The sequence below is a fragment of the Rhinolophus hipposideros genome (assembly GCF_964194185.1).
Source record: "Rhinolophus hipposideros genome assembly, chromosome: X".
NCBI lineage: Eukaryota > Metazoa > Chordata > Mammalia > Chiroptera > Rhinolophidae > Rhinolophus > Rhinolophus hipposideros.
Genome location: NC_138046.1, coordinates 3,602,735 through 3,619,792, shown reverse-complemented (window position 1 = coordinate 3,619,792; position 17,058 = coordinate 3,602,735). Strand labels below are relative to the sequence as shown.

The following is a 17,058-nucleotide window of genomic DNA, read 5'->3' as shown; positions in this document are numbered from 1 at the left end:
ATTGTCTCTGAGCCCACTTTTGCCATTCTGGGTTTTTCAGAGGAGCCCTTCCACTGCAGCCTGGAAGGGTAGGGGCTGGTGCTACTTGCTGGCACTAGATGGGCCTGAGGTCTGTGCCACCTACCTCCCTCACAGCGTCTGGGCCACTGGAAAGCCCTGGAAGCTGAGAGGCTGTTTTCTCCCCCTTGGGCCCAGCAGTAATGTGGACAATGATCCTATCTCCCTGCATTTTCTTTCTTTTGGGACAAAAGCGGGACCAGGAGAACACGGCCCTTTCTAACGTTGACCCAAACCTGCTCCTCTGGCCTTCTCCACCCCTCCCCCCTCGTCAGGAAGCTTCGTTGGCACAGTTTCCAGAATTCCCACAGGCCCAGCCTCAACTCCGAGTCCCTGGAGATCAACCGGCAGTTTGCCAGCCAGATCCACCTGCTGCACAAGGGCTCCCTGCTGCGGCTCACGGCCTTCATGGAGAAGTATACTGTGCCGCACAAACAGGGCTGGGCTTGGTGAGTGCTTGGGCCCCTCCCCGTGCGGGCTCCGGAACCTGGGACGGACCGGAGGCTGGTGGGCTGTGGCCTGAGAGGCCAGCGTGGCTCTGGGGGGCTTGCGTATGTCTGCAGGGGCTGTACATGGCATGCATGGGAGTATGGATCCTGCGTGTGATGAGGGGACCCAAGGTCCTTTTCCACCCTCACCTCCGTGCTACACCAGCAGGCCTGTCCTAAAATGCAGCTCTGGTGCTCACCCTCCGGTGCTCACCCTCCTGATAAGCAGCCTTCCGTGGCTCCCCATTGCTGAAGTACGAGGTCCGCTTTTCTTGCATCATGATCCTTTCATGTACAGGCAGTGGACCTGAATGTGCCCTTCCCTGAATGTGCCATGCTCTTTTTCCTGCTTCTTTGCCTTTGTCCATGCTGTTCTTTTGTCCTGGAAGGCCTTTCCCCACTTCTCTGCTGGGACAATGCCTACTTATCCTTCAAGAGCCTGCTGAATTTTCACCTCCTGTCTGAAGCCTTTCCTGAGCTCCTGGGTAGATCTCCCCTCCCTCATGGGTCTTCCCCTAAGTTCTTGGCCCACTCCTGGTCACATGTATTGTCACTGCCTCTTGACACAATTATCTCCTTAACCAGACGGAGAGCTCCCTGTGTTCCTGTGACTCCCTGGCCAGAGCAGGTTTTTAGTGAATGTTGGCTTTGAGGATATGGTGTGTTTCGTACCCCTGCTCACCCCTGCCTGAGCCCCCAAGACTGCTGACAGAGTCTTCAAGCTGTGTCCTGACCTACCCCGCACCCCTTCCTGATTCCTTATCACTCCTCTGAACAGGTCAGTGCCCAAGTTCATGAAAAGGAACAAGACCCCAGACTACCGGGGCCAGCACGTGTTTGGGGTGCCGCCCCTCATCCACGTGCAGCGCACAGGCCAGCCACTGCCCCAGAGCATTCAGCAAGCCATGCGTTACTTACGTAGCCAATGCCTGGACCAGGTGAGCCCTCCCGGGGTGCCTGCGGAGAGATGGCCCTGGGGAGGAACTCCAACGCTGAGAAACTGGGATGGGGAGCCGCTCTGCTCTGCTCCTTCCCCTTGGGTCAGGCTGACCCACCAGAGACCTTCCCTAGCCTCAGGAAGGCCCGGCAAGGATGGGCTCGAAGCTCCCTTCTGCTTCTTTCTGGCTGAGGTGCGATAGTCCCCATTTTCCAGAAGCCTCTCTTAGCCTAGATCCCCCTTTTGCTACTCATTTCCAGTAAAGCCATCTTCCTCCTTTGCCTGAGGCTGTAAAATCCCTTTCCTTTCGTTTTTGCCATTTCTCTCCAATCCTGCCCAGCAAGAATCCTGCCAGGCTGGGAAGTCCCTGGGGTGGCCTACACTCATGACTCCCAGCCCAGGCCTGGCCTCACGGTTTCTTCCCTCCATGTCTCCGTCCCTCCCTGACCTGACCAGGTGGGCATCTTCCGCAAGTCTGGGGTGAAGTCTAGGATCCAGAACCTGCGCCAAATGAACGAGACCTCCCCTGACAATGTCTGCTATGAGGGCCAGTCAGCCTACGATGTGGCTGACCTGCTGAAGCAGTACTTCCGAGACCTGCCTGAGCCAATCTTCACCAGCAAGCTCACCACCACTTTCCTGCAGATCTACCAGCGTGAGTTGCCTTTACCTGCTCCTCACAACCGCCCCGTTCTCCACCACCCCAGGTCCTAGGGCTTGTGAATGCTAAACATAGTGCGGGCAAATGGAGCCACACCCAAGTGTTCATTAGAAGAGTTACTATGTAGAGTTGGGAGAAACCATGTCTGAGTCCCCCAAACCCACTCTATGGAAGGATGTACTCAGGCTCCGAGGAAAGCCAGGCCCTTACCTAAGGTTCCACTGCGCATGTGAGCACAGCTTGATCTAGCACTCAGAGACCTCCCTCAGCCCACTTTTGCCCTTCTATCTCCCTGGCTTTTTTTGGGACCCATTTCTTCTGTGTTCCTGCAAGCAGGAGGCTTGCTGCCGGAGGCTCTAGGGGAATAAGGAAGCCCTTCTGCCATTCCTTCCCCACAGTCCTCCCCAAGGATCAGTGGTTGGCAGCAGCACAAGCTGCCACCTTGCTGCTCCCTGATGAGAACCGAGAGGTGCTGCAGACCCTCCTCTATTTCTTAAGTGACATTGCCTCTGCCGAGGAAAACCAGATGACAGCTGGCAACCTGGCAGTGTGCCTGGCGCCCTCCATCTTCCACCTCAACGTCTCCAAGAAGGATAGCTCCTCACCCAGGTGAAACAGGGTAACAGGGTAGCGTGTGGCTGGGCCAGGCAGGGAAGGTTTGGCCTCCCCCCCTCCCCCCCCAGCCCCCCCCATGAACTTTTGGCCCTTGATGGCTGGCCCTGCAGTTCCCAGGTATCACCACAAGGGGTCAGCCTGAGTCCTCAGGGGCCAGGGGAGTGGTTGGATGCTGTGAAGCCCAGCCTTTTGAAGGACAGCAGGTTGTTTTGTGTTCAGGACTGGCAAGCTGACTTCTAGGGAGCCTGTCAGCCATCTTGTCTCATGCCCTTGTGCCATCCTCTCCTCTTGGCCCCTCCCTCCAGGATCAAGAGCAAACGCAGCCTGGTTGGCCGGCCAGGCCCTAGGGACCTGAGTGACAACATGGCCGCTACCCAGGGCTTATCACATATGATCAGTGACTGCAAGAAACTTTTCCAGGTGAGTAACTCCAGGCCATGGTGCCCACTTCGCAGACCTCAGGGAACCATCAGGCCTGACCTTTGTACCCCAAGTCAGGAATAGGACCCAACTTGATGCATATGTGTCAACTTCCTACTTCCAACTGTTCCCGGCAAGTTTTCTCCTGTACCCCACCCCAGTAGCCAGGCATCTGTACCTGCTTAACGTGAACTTGACACACCCCGTGGGCTCTGGGACTGAGGGTCTGCCCCAGCCAGGTGTGTATGTGTGCCGTCCCAGGTGCCCCAGGACATGGTGGTGCAACTGTGTGGCTCCTACAGTGCCGCTGAGCTCAGCCCTCCTGGCCCAGCCCTGGCTGAGTTGCGGCAGGCCCGAGCTGCTGGAGTGAGCCTGAGTCTCTACATGGAGGAGAGCGTGCAGGAGCTGCTGCGCGATGCTGCTGAGCGCTTCAAGGGCTGGATGACTGTGCCGGGGCCCCAGCACACGGAGCTGGCATGCAGGAAGGTGACTACTGCACTGCCCATGCTTGCCACGGGTCTGGGAGAGGGCATAGTACAGGCAGGGGCTCAGGGATCCCAAAGGAAGGAGCTGCACATCCAGTGTCGCTTTGTGTCAGCCTGATACTTGGAGAATGTCAGCCAGCACAGAACAGCCACATGAGACCAAGGATCTCTCCTGGGCATCATCTGCCAGAATTACCTTCTCAGAGCCCGACTCCAGACATGTCACTGCTTTTAGAGCCTCACATCCCATCTCTCCCTGCAACACGGTCATGCTGTGTTTCCGCCCCTGCTGTCCCGCTACCTGACTGACCTGCCCCAAGCACTACATTGCCCAGGCCACTGTAAGCCCTAACTGGATATGCCCGTCCTCCATTCAGAGCCTGCTGTCATGCTGCAGGCTGGAGGTGACTTCTTTCTGTCCTTGTCTTGGCACTAGGCATGTCCTTCCTTGGATTCTTATTATGAGTAAGACTGTACCCCCTGAGGTTTGCCATGTATAAACCGGTCACAGCGAAACCTCCCTTATAGGGTCGGGGTGAGAAGCCGGCACAGCGCCTGGGAAGTACAAAAGGACCATCACCATCTTGTCTTCCCGTTCACTTCCAGAAATTCCAAGCACTGTGCCGATTTCCTGGTAGAGCATAGGAGGCCCCAGATAATATGTGTCTGTCATCTTGTGCTCCTGAGCAGGTGCAGAAGCAGACATCTGCAAGGAGAGAGCGTCCAGGGGACACAGGGTGGAGGGTGAGTGGGCGTTCTCCAGCCCTGACAGCTGCCTCCTGTCCCCACTGCCATGGTTTGCAGGCACCAGATGGGCACCCCCTGCGTGTGTGGAAGGCATCCACGGAGGTGGCAGCCCCCCCAGCTGTGGTGCTACACCGTATTCTGCGGGAGAGGGCCCTCTGGGATGAGGACCTGCTGCGGGCCCAGGTGCTGGAGGCCCTGATGCCGGGTGTGGAGCTGTACCACTATGTCACCGACAGCATGGCACCCCATCCCTGCCGTGACTTCGTGGTACTTCGGTGAGGGGCTCCAGCTGTCACCCTGCTGTGCCTAGGGCACTGGGGAGGGGGTGGGAAGTAGCATCAGAAACCTGAATGTGGTGTGTGTCCCCTCCACACAGGATGTGGCGCTCTGACCTGCCCCGCGGGGGTTGCCTGCTTGTGTCCCAGTCCCTGGACCCTGAGCAGCCCGTTCCAGAGTCGGGGGTACGGGCCCTGATGCTCACTTCCCAGTACCTCATGGAGCCTTGCGGCCTGGGCCGATCCCGGCTCACCCACATCTGCCGTGCTGACCTAAGGTACCAGCCCCTGCACCCTGGCACCCTCCGTGGGGGCAAGTCCTTTCTTCCTTTCCCTAGGAAGGGCTCCTGGGAAAAAGCCACAGCTCATGCCAGCCTTCTTCTCCTCCCCAGGGGCCGTTCTCCTGACTGGTACAACAAAGTCTTCGGGCACCTGTGTGCCATGGAAGTGGCAAAGATCCGGGACTCTTTCCCCACCCTGTGGGCAGCTGGTCCTGAGACAAAGTTGTGAACCTCAGTCTGGTTCCAGGGTGGCACCACCCAGCCCCCTTGGCACCAAAGGAATAAGGGAGAATGAGAGCGGAGCAGCCCCTGCCTGTCCCTCTTACCACCTGCACCTCCTCTACACATGCACGGGAGGAAAAGAGAATTTCGGTGTCCCGTCTCCACTACACCCCTTCCCTCACCCCCATTTTAGGAGCAAGATCACTGCTACCCTCCAGGCCCCCCAACCTGTGGGGGAAGGAGAGAGAGCAGTGTGTGCTCCCAGCTCAGTGCCCTTCTCAGACTCCAAGCCATCCTGTTTGCTGCTAGGGTCCCTCTGAGGTTGGACAGGAGGTTCTGGTCCTGCCTTTGGGCCCAACATTGGCCCTACACTGGCTTTTCCGGATAAATTGGACTGGAGTAGATGGACACAGGGGCAGAGACCAGGGCAGTCCCAACCACCATGAGCTGTTTTATTTGTGTAAATATGATGCTGCTTTTTATAAGGCTGATTTAAAGACTGGGCACTGACGAGCCCCTAGTCGGTGACATGACGATTTGGGATAGCTTGAGACATGAGAGTGGGGGGAACCTTTCTTTCTCAGGTCTCAAGAGACCAATGAACCAGTCTCCCCTGGCTTTGGCCCCACACTTGATCTGCCACTCCCTGGGGTCCTTTGCAGCTTTTGGCCATACACTGCCACGTCTGGAGAGTAAACAGGCTTGCTTCCACCACACAGGCCAAGCAGAAGCAGATGGTGATGAGGAGACACGTGTCTGTGTCCGTGTCCCTTCTCCTACTTTCCATACCTGCTGTAGCAGGCCGGCACCACAGCCCCTTCCTCAAGCAGAGAGCCCGCCTCCGACGGCCAGCCGGCCAGGGTGTGGATCCAAACGTGCTCTACCCCATCCGTCGGCCATCTTGGGTCCTATGGAAGTTCCCATTCCATTCAAATGCCAATTCATGCTTCTTTCTGTTGGCCAAATAAACTGGACCGTGGGATGGGTCCTAGTCAACATTGTAATTTTTAAGCCTATTTTGTTTGTACCTATAAATACTGTACAGTCCAAATATGTATATGTATTTGTGTATATATAGATATATATACGTACACACATCTATATACACACAGATATGTCCTATCATGAGTGTACTGTAATCTGTGGGTGGGAGTGGGGTGGTGGGCAGGGCACTGAACATGAGATGGGGGAGGTGGTGAGCAGGAGCCACGTGACCCCATCGGCAGAACAATAAAGCGTTCATTGCTAGAGATGCTGTGTGGCTGTCTTTGCTGAGGTAATGGGCTAGGGACTGGGTGTAGGTTACGACATAGGCTCGGTGTTGGGATCAGAGGTTGTGAGCATTACTGGCCCAGCACTTGGAAGTCACAGGAGGAATGGGGCAAGGCCTCAGCTCTTTGGGAGGTGATCTGGTGATGGGGAAGGTGGGATTCCAAGAAGCCAGGGCTTGGGCAGAAGCTGCAGACCCCATCGCCTGACTTGGCCAGGGTCCCCCATCTGAGTGGCCCACAAGCATGACCTCAGGCATCCTGACCACAGCCTTAGGGGAGGTGCCCCTGGCTACGCTGCCGTTTCTTCCCCTGCTACAATACACATAGCCCAAGCTGAAGGACAAACAATGGAGACCCAGCCCCAAGAGGCTTGCAGAAGCTGTTGCACCCATAAGTCAGCTTATGAAAGGTCTGCGTGCCTTATGGCAGCTCCTGTGGCCAGCAAAGCCCAGGCGACTCAAGGGGCCCCCTCATTTTGACTTCCTGGTGGAAGGGGGTTGCCTCTCCCTGTTACTATAGTCAGAAAATTCCCAACCTCTGAGGGGCAGCTAGAGAGAGTACAGGCTTTGCGATCGAGTCTGTGTTTGCATTTTTTTCAGTGCTGTCGAGTAGGCTGGAGATAGCTCAAATAGCACTGGTGTTAGGGATGGCAGCGTGAAGCTTGGGCCAGCAGTTTTTGAGGCAAGCAGCCACGGGGCCTTCTGCCTGATAGCACAGAGGATGGGGTTGAGCGAGCTGTTAATGGGTGGTATGAAAATGACCACCCAGGTGACGGTCGCTAGGAGACGTATGAGGGGGACTCTTGGAAGGGCCAGAGGATCCCTTCAGCCTTTCGGCTCTGGACTCGGCTGCTCCACGCCAGCTGCCCTGTGTGGCTCCCCTGTATCTGGCATTCTGGGAGAGGTGGTCCAAGCAGGGGAGCTTCTGCAAGCCTTAGTGTCAGGCCCCTGTGTAAAACAGTGGCTCCCATAAAGCCTGCCTCTCTGCTTTGCCCACCGTGCATTCCATGAATGCACCGCCATGGCCAGTGGACATGGGAGAGAGGCCCAGCCCTCACTCCCACAAACATAGTGGGCAGGGCCCACGGCCACTTCTAGCCCCAGTCATACCTCCACCCACCCTGAGTTGGCCTTTTCCTTTCCCTGGTGTGGGAGAACTCTCATCCTCAAATTCCCAAGCCCGTCACCTCTTTTTTCTCCTCTTGTGCTCCCACTGACCTGGTACCTCAAAGAAATTGTGCTGTGGTGAATCCCACATTGGAACTGAACAATCTATCTGCAAGTTTTGATCTGTTATTTTCTAGTCTCCAGTGCCCTGTTGCTGGAGTGGCTTGAGGGTAGTTGGTAGACAGAGCCAGGTTCAGATATAGCTGCATCATTGCCTGGCTGTGTGACCTTTCTGATTCCTTTTTTCTCACGAAGATAATAAGTCTTTGTATCTTGCAAGGTTGTCATCAAGGTTAAATGAGCCAGTGAATGTGAATGTGGCTCTGAAGTGGCTAGCAGATAGCGGACATGAGTAAATGGTAGTCTCCTCCTTCCTACCAGTCAGGCTCTGTGGGAAGGGCTAGGGTGAGTGGTTGGGTGCATGCGTATTATTTTCTGCTTGGTTCCCAGATCCCCGCAGCCTCAGCTCCCACCATTCTGGGCACACCTACCTCCTTATCAGACTCAAAACATCCCAGTGAGCTCTTTGCATCTTAACTACTGATTGATTGGCTTTCATTCCACTCCTCCTTGAAAATGTGGCTCCATGGCCATATCTTCCTTCTTGAGCCCTCCTTCCTCTAGGCAAGGAGATGTCTTCCCACTTCTTTGACCACAGCTCCTGGCCTTTCCTTACCCCTCCCACTCTCTCCTCTGTCTTCCCCACCCAACCTCAAGCATTCCTCCAAGTTCTTCCTTATCCTTCTCTTCCTTGCCTCACCTTGCTCTTTAGGGACCACGTTGACATCCATTATTTCAGTTTATACCCTCATCATTACCCAGGGCCCCCATCCTTGAACTCAGGCCATTATTTCCTACTTCATGAGTGGACTTTCTTACCTAGAGGCCTCACGTGCATATCAAACTCAACAGGCCATAGTCACACTCATCATCTTCCCATACACACAGTTTCCTGCTGCCTGTTCTGTCTCTATTGGTGGCACTCTTATCATCTTGGCTGCCCAGCTCAGTTCCCCAAATCAAGCATAACCCCTCCCTTCACCTGACCTTCCTCCATAACCCATGCATCCATCCATCCATCCATCATCCATCCATTCATCCATCCATCCTTCCATCCATCCATCCTTCCATCCATCCATTCATCCACCCATCCACTCATTCATTCTGCCATTCAATAAGTAGTTGTAGACTCTACTACATGCCAGACTGTTGAGGCACAAAGAATACAGCATGAACAAAACCACCAAGGTTCCCACCTGCCTTCAGCACACATTCTGATAGGTGGGTGAGTGGAAGGAGGTAGGCGGTAGACAAATACACAAGCTAACCAGCTATGATGAGGGTGATGCAGGCAATAAAGCAGGATGAGGTGGTAGTGATTGGGCAGTTACTTCGATAGGGTGCTCAGGGAGAGTGTCTCTGGGGAGGTGACATTGAAGCCAAGACCTGAGGGAGGAGAAGGAATGAACCACGCAGAGATCTAGGGTGAAGAGTTCTCAGCAGAGGAACTAGCAAGTACAACAGCCCTGGTGTGTGGACAAAGTTGGTGTTTTCCAGGGTGAGCAGCTGGTCAGAGTTGCTGGGGTGTAGGAAGCCAAGTGATAGTGGGAAGAGATTGGGTCATAGGGGCTAGGTCACGTGGGCCTGAAAGGGAACTAACTGTGTCCTGTCTAGCCTACCTCCACAACGTCTCCTGTATCCCGCCCCAGTGTCCAGGGCACCCCAGGTCATATTGCATTCCTTTCCACCTGTATGTTAGGGAACGGTCTCTCACGTCCTTTCTCTCCTCCTGCCCATTTCCACCTATGCCTGGTACCAGGTGAATCTTTCTAAAGCCAAGTATCATCCTATGTTTTTCTGGCTCAAAAACAGTTAATTCCTCCACCTCCTCTACAGTTGACTTCCAAACTGGCAGTCAGGACCCCACAATGCAGCCTCATCCTGTCCCCCAAGTTTCTCTTCTCTTTTAGCTCCCTTCTCCAGCCATGTCCCGGGCACGCTCCTTTAGTTGCCTCTACCAGGAGTGGATATAGGACTGTACTGGACACAAAGGACCCAGCTTCAAGTGTCACCTCTGCCAGTTCTTAGGTGTGGGGCTATGGGCAAGTTATTTAACCCTTTGGGGTCCCAGTTTTCCCATTCATAAAATGACGCTCAGAGAGATGTGTGGATTTCTTAGTAATGTAGGTTGATTATCACAAAATGCTATCACCCTGAAACCTCACCAGTCTTGCAACTCTAATATGTCTACGAAGTTTCCAGCAAGGTTTGCTCTTCCCCCCTCTGAGTCATCGTTGCCATTTGCATCTGCCCTCCTTCTAGGGTTGTTTGGGCACCAGTCATATTATCAGTCTCCCTATTAGCCTGGGAGCATCCCGTGGGGTTCAACTCTGAGTGCTTCACAGTGCCCTGCTCTGGTAGGTAGGTAGGGAGGCCCAGTGAAAGACATCTGGAGACACACAGAGGAGGATTCAAGTCCTGGCTCTGCCACTTCTTAGCAGTGTGACCTTGAGCAAACCACTTTGCTATCTGAGCCTCAGTTCTGTCATCTGTAAAATGGGTACAAGAATGCCTATCTTGCTAGGGTGTTGAGAGGAGCCCTTGTACCAAGCACAGTGCCCAATAGAGTCATGGGCACAAAGGGAGTGATTCATCAGTGTTTCCAGGTGTGATACAGATGCTGTATTTTCATCAACATCCAGACCAGACCATCTACCACCAAAAAGATTATGACTCACTGAAGGCTCAGATAATGGTTAGGATATTTTACCAATAAAGTATTTTTAAGTGAGGTCTATATATTGCTTTTTTCGAGACATAATGCCATTGCACACTTTATAGAGTACAGTGTAGTGTAGACATAACTTTTATATGCATTGGGAAACCAAAAATTTCGTGTGACTAACTTGTGATATTTGCTTTATTACAGTGGTTTAGTACCAAATCTACAATATTTCCAAGGTGTCCCTGTATTGTTCATGCCAAGCCATTGCTCTACAAGGTCCCTCTCCACTGGCCTCGCCCCCCCCCCTTTATCCTCTCTAGCTGTTCACGGCCTTCCAGACTCAGCCAGCCTTTCCTAACCAACCCACCCCTTTTTGAGTGGACTTTTGTCACATAAAACTAAGCTCAAATGGGCAAACCAGTCTCCTTGCCTAGGCCAGCACATCAAGGACAGGGACCAGGTGAGAGTCACCTCTGTGGCCTTATGTCCAGCACAGGGTTTGGTCTAGAAGAGCCAGTGTGCAGGGAGCTCAGGGAGTGTGTGTTGAATGCAGTTAAATATTTGTGTGTGAAAGCAGGGAGGCAGGAGGGAATGTGCGATGGGAGGAGACACTGGAGCTTGAAGGAACCAGGGGAAGGGTAGGTGACGACAGCATCAAACTGTTCCACTGCCCAGGAGGGAACTCATGGGTAATGAGCTCCTACTGTATATGAGGCACCATGCCATGCATTTTCCCACACGGATATTCTTTCAACCTCCAAAGTCCTCTGTGACGTGCTAGCATCCCTTTTTGTGGGATGGAGATCTGAGAGTCTGAGAGGCAATAAGACTTGCCCTGGTGTACAGAGCAAGTAAGCAGCTGAACTGGGACTTCCCGCCCAGACTCCCAAGCCTGCCTTCTTTCCACTATAGCCCTGTGCAAAGGAAGAGGACACTCCTACCTCCCACTGGTGGCTTCAGTGTGTGTGGGGAGGAGGGGGACAGTGGGGAGGAAATCGGAAGTGGTAGGTGTAAGACCTATTTGAACAAAGCAGGAAATGCGTTTGAGGAAAGCTGGCTGAAGAGAAGTGACACCAGGAGGGAGGAAAGAGGGGCAGGGATACAGGCATTCATAGTGGTGTAGACGCTGCCCTCCTCTGCTTCCAGCGCACCCCCACAGCTTGCTGGGAGTTGGCCTGCCTCCAGGATTCTGGCTGTGGTAAGGAAGGGCCCTCGGGTGGCCCTGGGATGCCGCGGTCTCTAAGACAGGCAGATGGTGCCTCAAGCTGAGGGAGAGGGCCTAGGATTGAGCAGAGAGCAGGGCCACATCTGGGCTTTGATGGGCTCCTTTCACCTTCGTGAACACTTCCTTCATAAACAATATTAAAATATATATTTTTATGAATGCATTGGTATAAAGACAACTATTATCCAGGCTGGACTAATAACTTTATACTCATTGCTATTATGTGCATTTTCGTCTTCTGATGTTAGAATAAATTAAAATAAAAATATTTTCATGGACCCTCAGTGCTGGGCCTACTGTGCCTAACAGTGAGTTGGCCCTGGCAGAGGGCAGCACAGAGTCTAGAAAACAGTGAAAACATTGCTGGCCCGGGGGGAGAGGTACCGACTGAGGCCTGGGCAGTTGGACGCCTGTCTGTACACTTCGGGTGTACCCTTGTTGGGGTGCACACACATCTTCTCTGCACCTAGCTCAGTCCAGCTATGCCTCCTAGGGCAGAGAGGTAAGCAGGTTCCTCTCAAGGCCTCCCCTTGGCTCTTATGGCCTCTTATGGACAAGCTCCTTGCTTGTTGCCAGCCTCCTTTCCTCTGAGGGGCGGGGAAGAGCTGGGCCCGGCCTGAGGGGGCAGCTGAATCAGTGGCTCCAGCTTGTGCATGAACTGGGACATGTTGTCCAGGTCACCGAAAAAGGCCAACATAAACAAGTATACTGCTTGTGTAGGCCAAGGAAATGGCCATGTCCTGGCCTGTGACAGCTTTATGAGGAGGTAAAGTCGAGGACATGGGGGAAAGTGAGATGGAGGGGTGAGGGGGCAGGGTACTAACAAGGGAAGCAGTGCCCAGGGCCCAGAGAAAGGAAGAGGACCCACGAAAATGAAAAACCAACCCCTTCCCAACGTGGTTGACACATCTCACCCACCTGGTTTCTCATTAGATACTCAGAAAACCCTAACAGTAGGTACAACTGTTAGCCCCATTTTAGAGGTGCAGAAACTGAGGCTCAGAAAGGTGAAGGAAGGTACTTGCCCAACTATACTCAGCTAGACAGCTAGATTGGAACAAATTGGATCGATGTGACTCAGTGTTGGGTGGGTGGGGTGTAAGTCAGTCAGGTGGCAGCGGAGAGGTAGTGGGTGAGTAAGGCACGAGAGCCTTTTCTTGTGGTTTCCCTTGTCTGGGGAGCCAGTCAGTCTCTGCACTGCCTCCAATAAAATGCACTTGGCAGAAGACAAGGAAGGCTATAGGGAACCGATTCCATGAGCTCTGAAGGAGCTCAGCATAGGTGTCTGGGTCACAGATAGATGGGTGGGCATGTAGCTGACAGAATTCTTCAGCAGGTGCCTAGGTGGCATGCAAGTGCACAGGACTGAGTGTCCTTCAGGGGCTCTGTACTCTACCAGACACTCCAGGGGGACACAATGCTTAAGAGTCACCTGTCACAGTCCGTCAGCAGTGCTCTGTCCTTTGGCTCCTGTGGGCCCCACAAATGCTGCACGGGATTGGCAGAACGAAAATTCTTCTCTCTGCTCTGGGCAGTAGAAAACACACTGCTCTGAGAATCAGGTGTGTGGGGTCTCTTCTCAGCTCTGCTGCTTCTCAATTATGTGACCCTGAGCAAGACCTCTAAACCCAGCTCTTCCTCCAAGACCACCACGTAAAGGGGAGGCATGGTCTAGGGAGCCGAATCAGGCTCAGTGCTCCACATCCACCACCAGTCCCAGGGGATGGACTTGGGGTCTTCCGGGCCCCTGTTCTCTAGGAAAAAGCCCCTGTTGCACATGCAACATCTCTCTCCCTCTCTCTCTCTCTCTCTCTCTCTCTCTCTCTCTCTCTCTCTCTCTCACACACACACACACACACACACACACACACACACAAGATTCTTTGCTCCCTGGCTGGAGCAAATGTGGGGAGCAGGGAGGACAGAATCAAGAACTTTTAGAAAATACAAGGATCTCGGTCCCAGGAAGGTGCCCAGGAGCAGCGGGATGAGGTTATTGTTGTCCAGCATCCGGACAGGGGGGGAACCTCAGCAAGGGGCTGCAGCACATGGCTGCTGCCCAGGCAGGAGGCCAGAGGCGGGGTTTCCACTTTGCCTATCCCCCACCCCTATTTACCTCATTGTGGCCAGCCTCCAGGAAAGTTTCTCAGAGTTGCCCCCACAATGGGGCCAAGACATTGGTGAACAGTTGAGGTGAACCCTCCTTCTGAGGGTGGGTCTTGCCAGGCCCTCAGCCTCACATTGTCCCTGTTTGTGCAAACACAAGGGGAGACACAGCCACCGCTGACTGAACCGGTTCCCTGTTTCACTGCTCACAAGGGTAGTCAAGCTGTGTGGCCTAGGTGAAAAGGTAGAGAGTGCCACTCAGGAAAGGGACCAGTGTAGGATTCCAGGTTACTGAGGACAAAGAACACGCATGCCACATTCAAGAGCTACAGTGCTTACTTATAGCAAGACAGGACAAAGACGATAACCATCTCCGGCCCCTACGGTGTGTCAGTCCCCCATGGCCAGCACATGTATTCCACAGTCAGCTCCCCGCATGACTGCAGGCTCCCTACTCGGTGCTGCAGTAGAAGGACCCCACCCCCTCCCCCGTAGGGTCTGAAATACAGAAAGCTGGAGGCATTCCTGAGGGCCATTGATATACAAGCTTAAGCAGAACAAAGCACGCATGAAGTCAAAGAACAGGGAGAGACAGTCCCTCACAAGGCCATAAGGCCAGCACAAGTCCCAAGTCCATGACCCTGCGGGGGTGGGGGAAGAGTGGGAGGGGGAAGACTGCAGGACAGTGCCCTTCCCATCACTCACAGAGCTTTTCCTGACTGCCCTCCATCTTCCTCCCATCCCCAAAAGGAAAGAAACCACTCAGATATTCTGGCGAAAAGTCCTGAAAGAGCTGGGGAGAGACCCCTCAAATGACAGAGCAGAGTCGGGGGCAAGGGCAGGGCTGGGCAGGGCTGAGCAGGGGCTTACCTGGACAGTGGGTGTGCTAAAGGGCCCAGGAGGGCTGGCTTGAGTGGGAAAGCAAGCCCTGAAGAGTGACTCTGATTTAAAAGTGAAATATATGGTAAACTCCTAGTTAGCTGTGAAAGGCACAGACCTCTTTCTCTGGTGACTTCTTCTGTAGAAGATTCATGTTTCTAAAGGTTCCTTTTGCCTTGTCCTATCCCCTCCTTATAAGAACAGCTTCTCCAAAGTGGCCAGCCAGCTCACCAAGGCCCAGGGTTGCCATGGGAGCAGGTGACAGAGTGGTGATGGTTCTGTGCAGCACAAACACTTGCTGGACACACAACTCATGGTCCTGGTCCTTCGATCAAAAGGGGAGACTAAAGTCTTGGTGATCTTTGTTAAGGAAGGACTTGGTAAGATCTGGGGCAGGGAGAGGTGACAGATGTCTCTCCAGGCCTGACCAGTGATCCCTGGGATCAGAGACAAGTGTAACTCTAGGACACAGGGTCATTTACAACTCGGGGCTGAATATGCCCCCTTCTCGCCCCAGCCAGGCTGATGGCCAGTGACCAGCAGGCATGGGCTCCAAAGAAAATACCAAGGTCACCTAAAACCCAAGTTTTCTCTGAGTTGGCTGCCTCTTCTACCAACATCTGTTGGTTCTTTGGTAAATGGCCCGATATGTATGTCCTCCCCAGTTGAAAAGCTGAGCACTCCCAACTTTCTTTAGCCCTCAAGGCCTCAGCGCCATCCTTTGTCCCTAACCACCCATCCCAGGTTCCATCCAGGAAACCTGGCACGCACCACTTTCTCATTTGAGACAGCCTTTGAAAGCCTTGGGAGTGATGGAGTGAAGTGAGGTGTGAAAAGGAAGCTGTGAGCAGAGAAAGGGGCTGGGGTGCCTCAGTGTGTCCCACGCTGTCGTGGCCCTCTTCATTCTGGCTGGTGCCCAGGTGAGAGCATCTTCAACATGGGGCTGTGAGTCCAACAGGGCAGGGTCTGTGCCCACCTGATACAGGGTCTGGCACTTCCTGGATGCCCAGTGTTTGTTCAATGAACAGACACTAGGGCAAATTGGTAGGCACATATGAGGTGATCAAATACTGGTTTCTCCTCCCTGGTAAAATGTTGATATTTCAAAGGGGTCCCCTGGTAACCCCAAGGATGACCCTGCAGTGGTGGAAACGCCAGGTCTGAGGCTGGTCCAAAGAGCCACTCTTTTGGAACAAGTGGGGCTGGGAGCACCCCTTCAGTTGCACTCCAGCCCCCAAGCTCATGTATTCAACAAGTATTTTATGCCAGGTTCTGGGCAGAATACCAGGGTTCCGCCCTCAAGGAAGCCCATCCAATCCCTAATGTGGGCCTTCCTTCCAGGCTTCTTTCTTTTGTCCACTTCCTAAGTCTGAGCGTCAGAGGGAAGGAGAGGGAAACAGACCCAGAGAGGAGAGGTACATCATCCATCATCTGGCTGCAGGTAGACAGGTGCCAGGGCACACCAGCGCCCCCCTGTGGACCTGGGTGAATTCTCAGGCCTTTCCTCAGTTCACCTCCATGGAGGCAGAACCTGACACTGACTCATGCTGCCTGAGGACCAAATGGGGTCCAGCTGACCTGGGGACGGCCCACCTGAGCTTTTTAGCAGACATTTTTAATTCAAATTAGTGAGTCCTGCTGAATTAGTAGGCTGGACTGGCCCAACGTGCTGCTGTGTGTGGGTTGCAGCCTCACTGGATGCCAATAAGCCAAGAACGATTTGCCGTTTGTACGGAAGCGGCATAGAGTAGCTTATATAATGTGCAGCTGTTCAATTTCAAGTCCATTAGCTTGACACAGAACTTGGGGCATTCTGAGGGCTTCTTGACAAAAGCGTCCATATACTTGCGTTTGCTCTCTCATTCCCTCTTTCTTTCTATCCCTCTCTTTGTTAAACTCTCTCCATTTCTTTCTTTGCTGGTCTTTGTGTCCCTTCTCTCCAACCAGCAGTCACTGAGAACTGACATGCCCCGTGCTGGGCTCTGCACCCAGAGTTGAATAAGGCCCAGGCCTTGCCTATAAGGAGCTCAAAATCTCATGTGGGCTGCAAATATGAAAATCGTTTCAATACATGCTAACTGCCAAGTCAGAGATAGGCACAGCCTGGAGAGTGACGGATGATGGGCAGCGGGTGGGAGAAGCCAGGGTAGGCTTCCTGGAGGAGGCACAGTCTAAAAGTCTTGAAAGGTAAGTAGGAATTATACAGGCAATGGGAAGGGCCAAGAAAGCGAAGAGCATGAGGAAAGAGAGGGGTGCAGGACGTGCATTTAGCTGCCCAGTTTCAGAGAGTCACACATGCCACATCGGGCCAGTGTTTCCCAAACTGGGTTCTGCTGAACATTATGTCCCATGAGAAAGATGGGGTAAAGGAGCTGCATGTTAGCAATAAGGACACCTGTGGGGACAAAGTCCCAGAGAGCGCACAGAGAGAGAAGGGAGATGCAAATAGGAGCTCTTCTCCCCATGCACCAGCCTCACCTCCTCATCCTGGCCAAGTG

General features: G+C 53.6%; 1 protein-coding gene across 8 annotated transcripts in view; it reads left to right on the top strand.

The window, feature by feature from the left end:
• The window catches only part of STARD8 (StAR related lipid transfer domain containing 8), a 63,698-nt gene extending 57,261 nt beyond the window's left edge, over positions 1–6,437 (top strand). For 4 of the 8 annotated variants that reach the window (XM_081041924.1, XM_081041923.1, XM_081041928.1 and 1 more), the window contains 9 exons: positions 333–506; positions 1,324–1,483; positions 1,939–2,137; positions 2,542–2,752; positions 3,064–3,178; positions 3,440–3,664; positions 4,468–4,685; positions 4,787–4,963; positions 5,078–6,437. In XM_081041924.1, coding sequence (XP_080898050.1) covers positions 333–506; positions 1,324–1,483; positions 1,939–2,137; positions 2,542–2,752; positions 3,064–3,178; positions 3,440–3,664; positions 4,468–4,685; positions 4,787–4,963; positions 5,078–5,195 — 1,597 coding nt within the window. In that variant the 3' untranslated portion in view covers positions 5,196–6,437. Of the gene's footprint in view, positions 1–251; positions 507–1,323; positions 1,484–1,938; positions 2,138–2,541; positions 2,753–3,063; positions 3,179–3,439; positions 3,665–4,467; positions 4,686–4,786; positions 4,964–5,077 lie in introns of all 8 variants that reach the window. The other 4 variants (XM_081041922.1, XM_081041921.1, XM_081041926.1 and 1 more) reach the window with 1 other exon arrangement.
• The last annotated feature ends 10,621 nt before the right edge of the window (positions 6,438–17,058 follow it).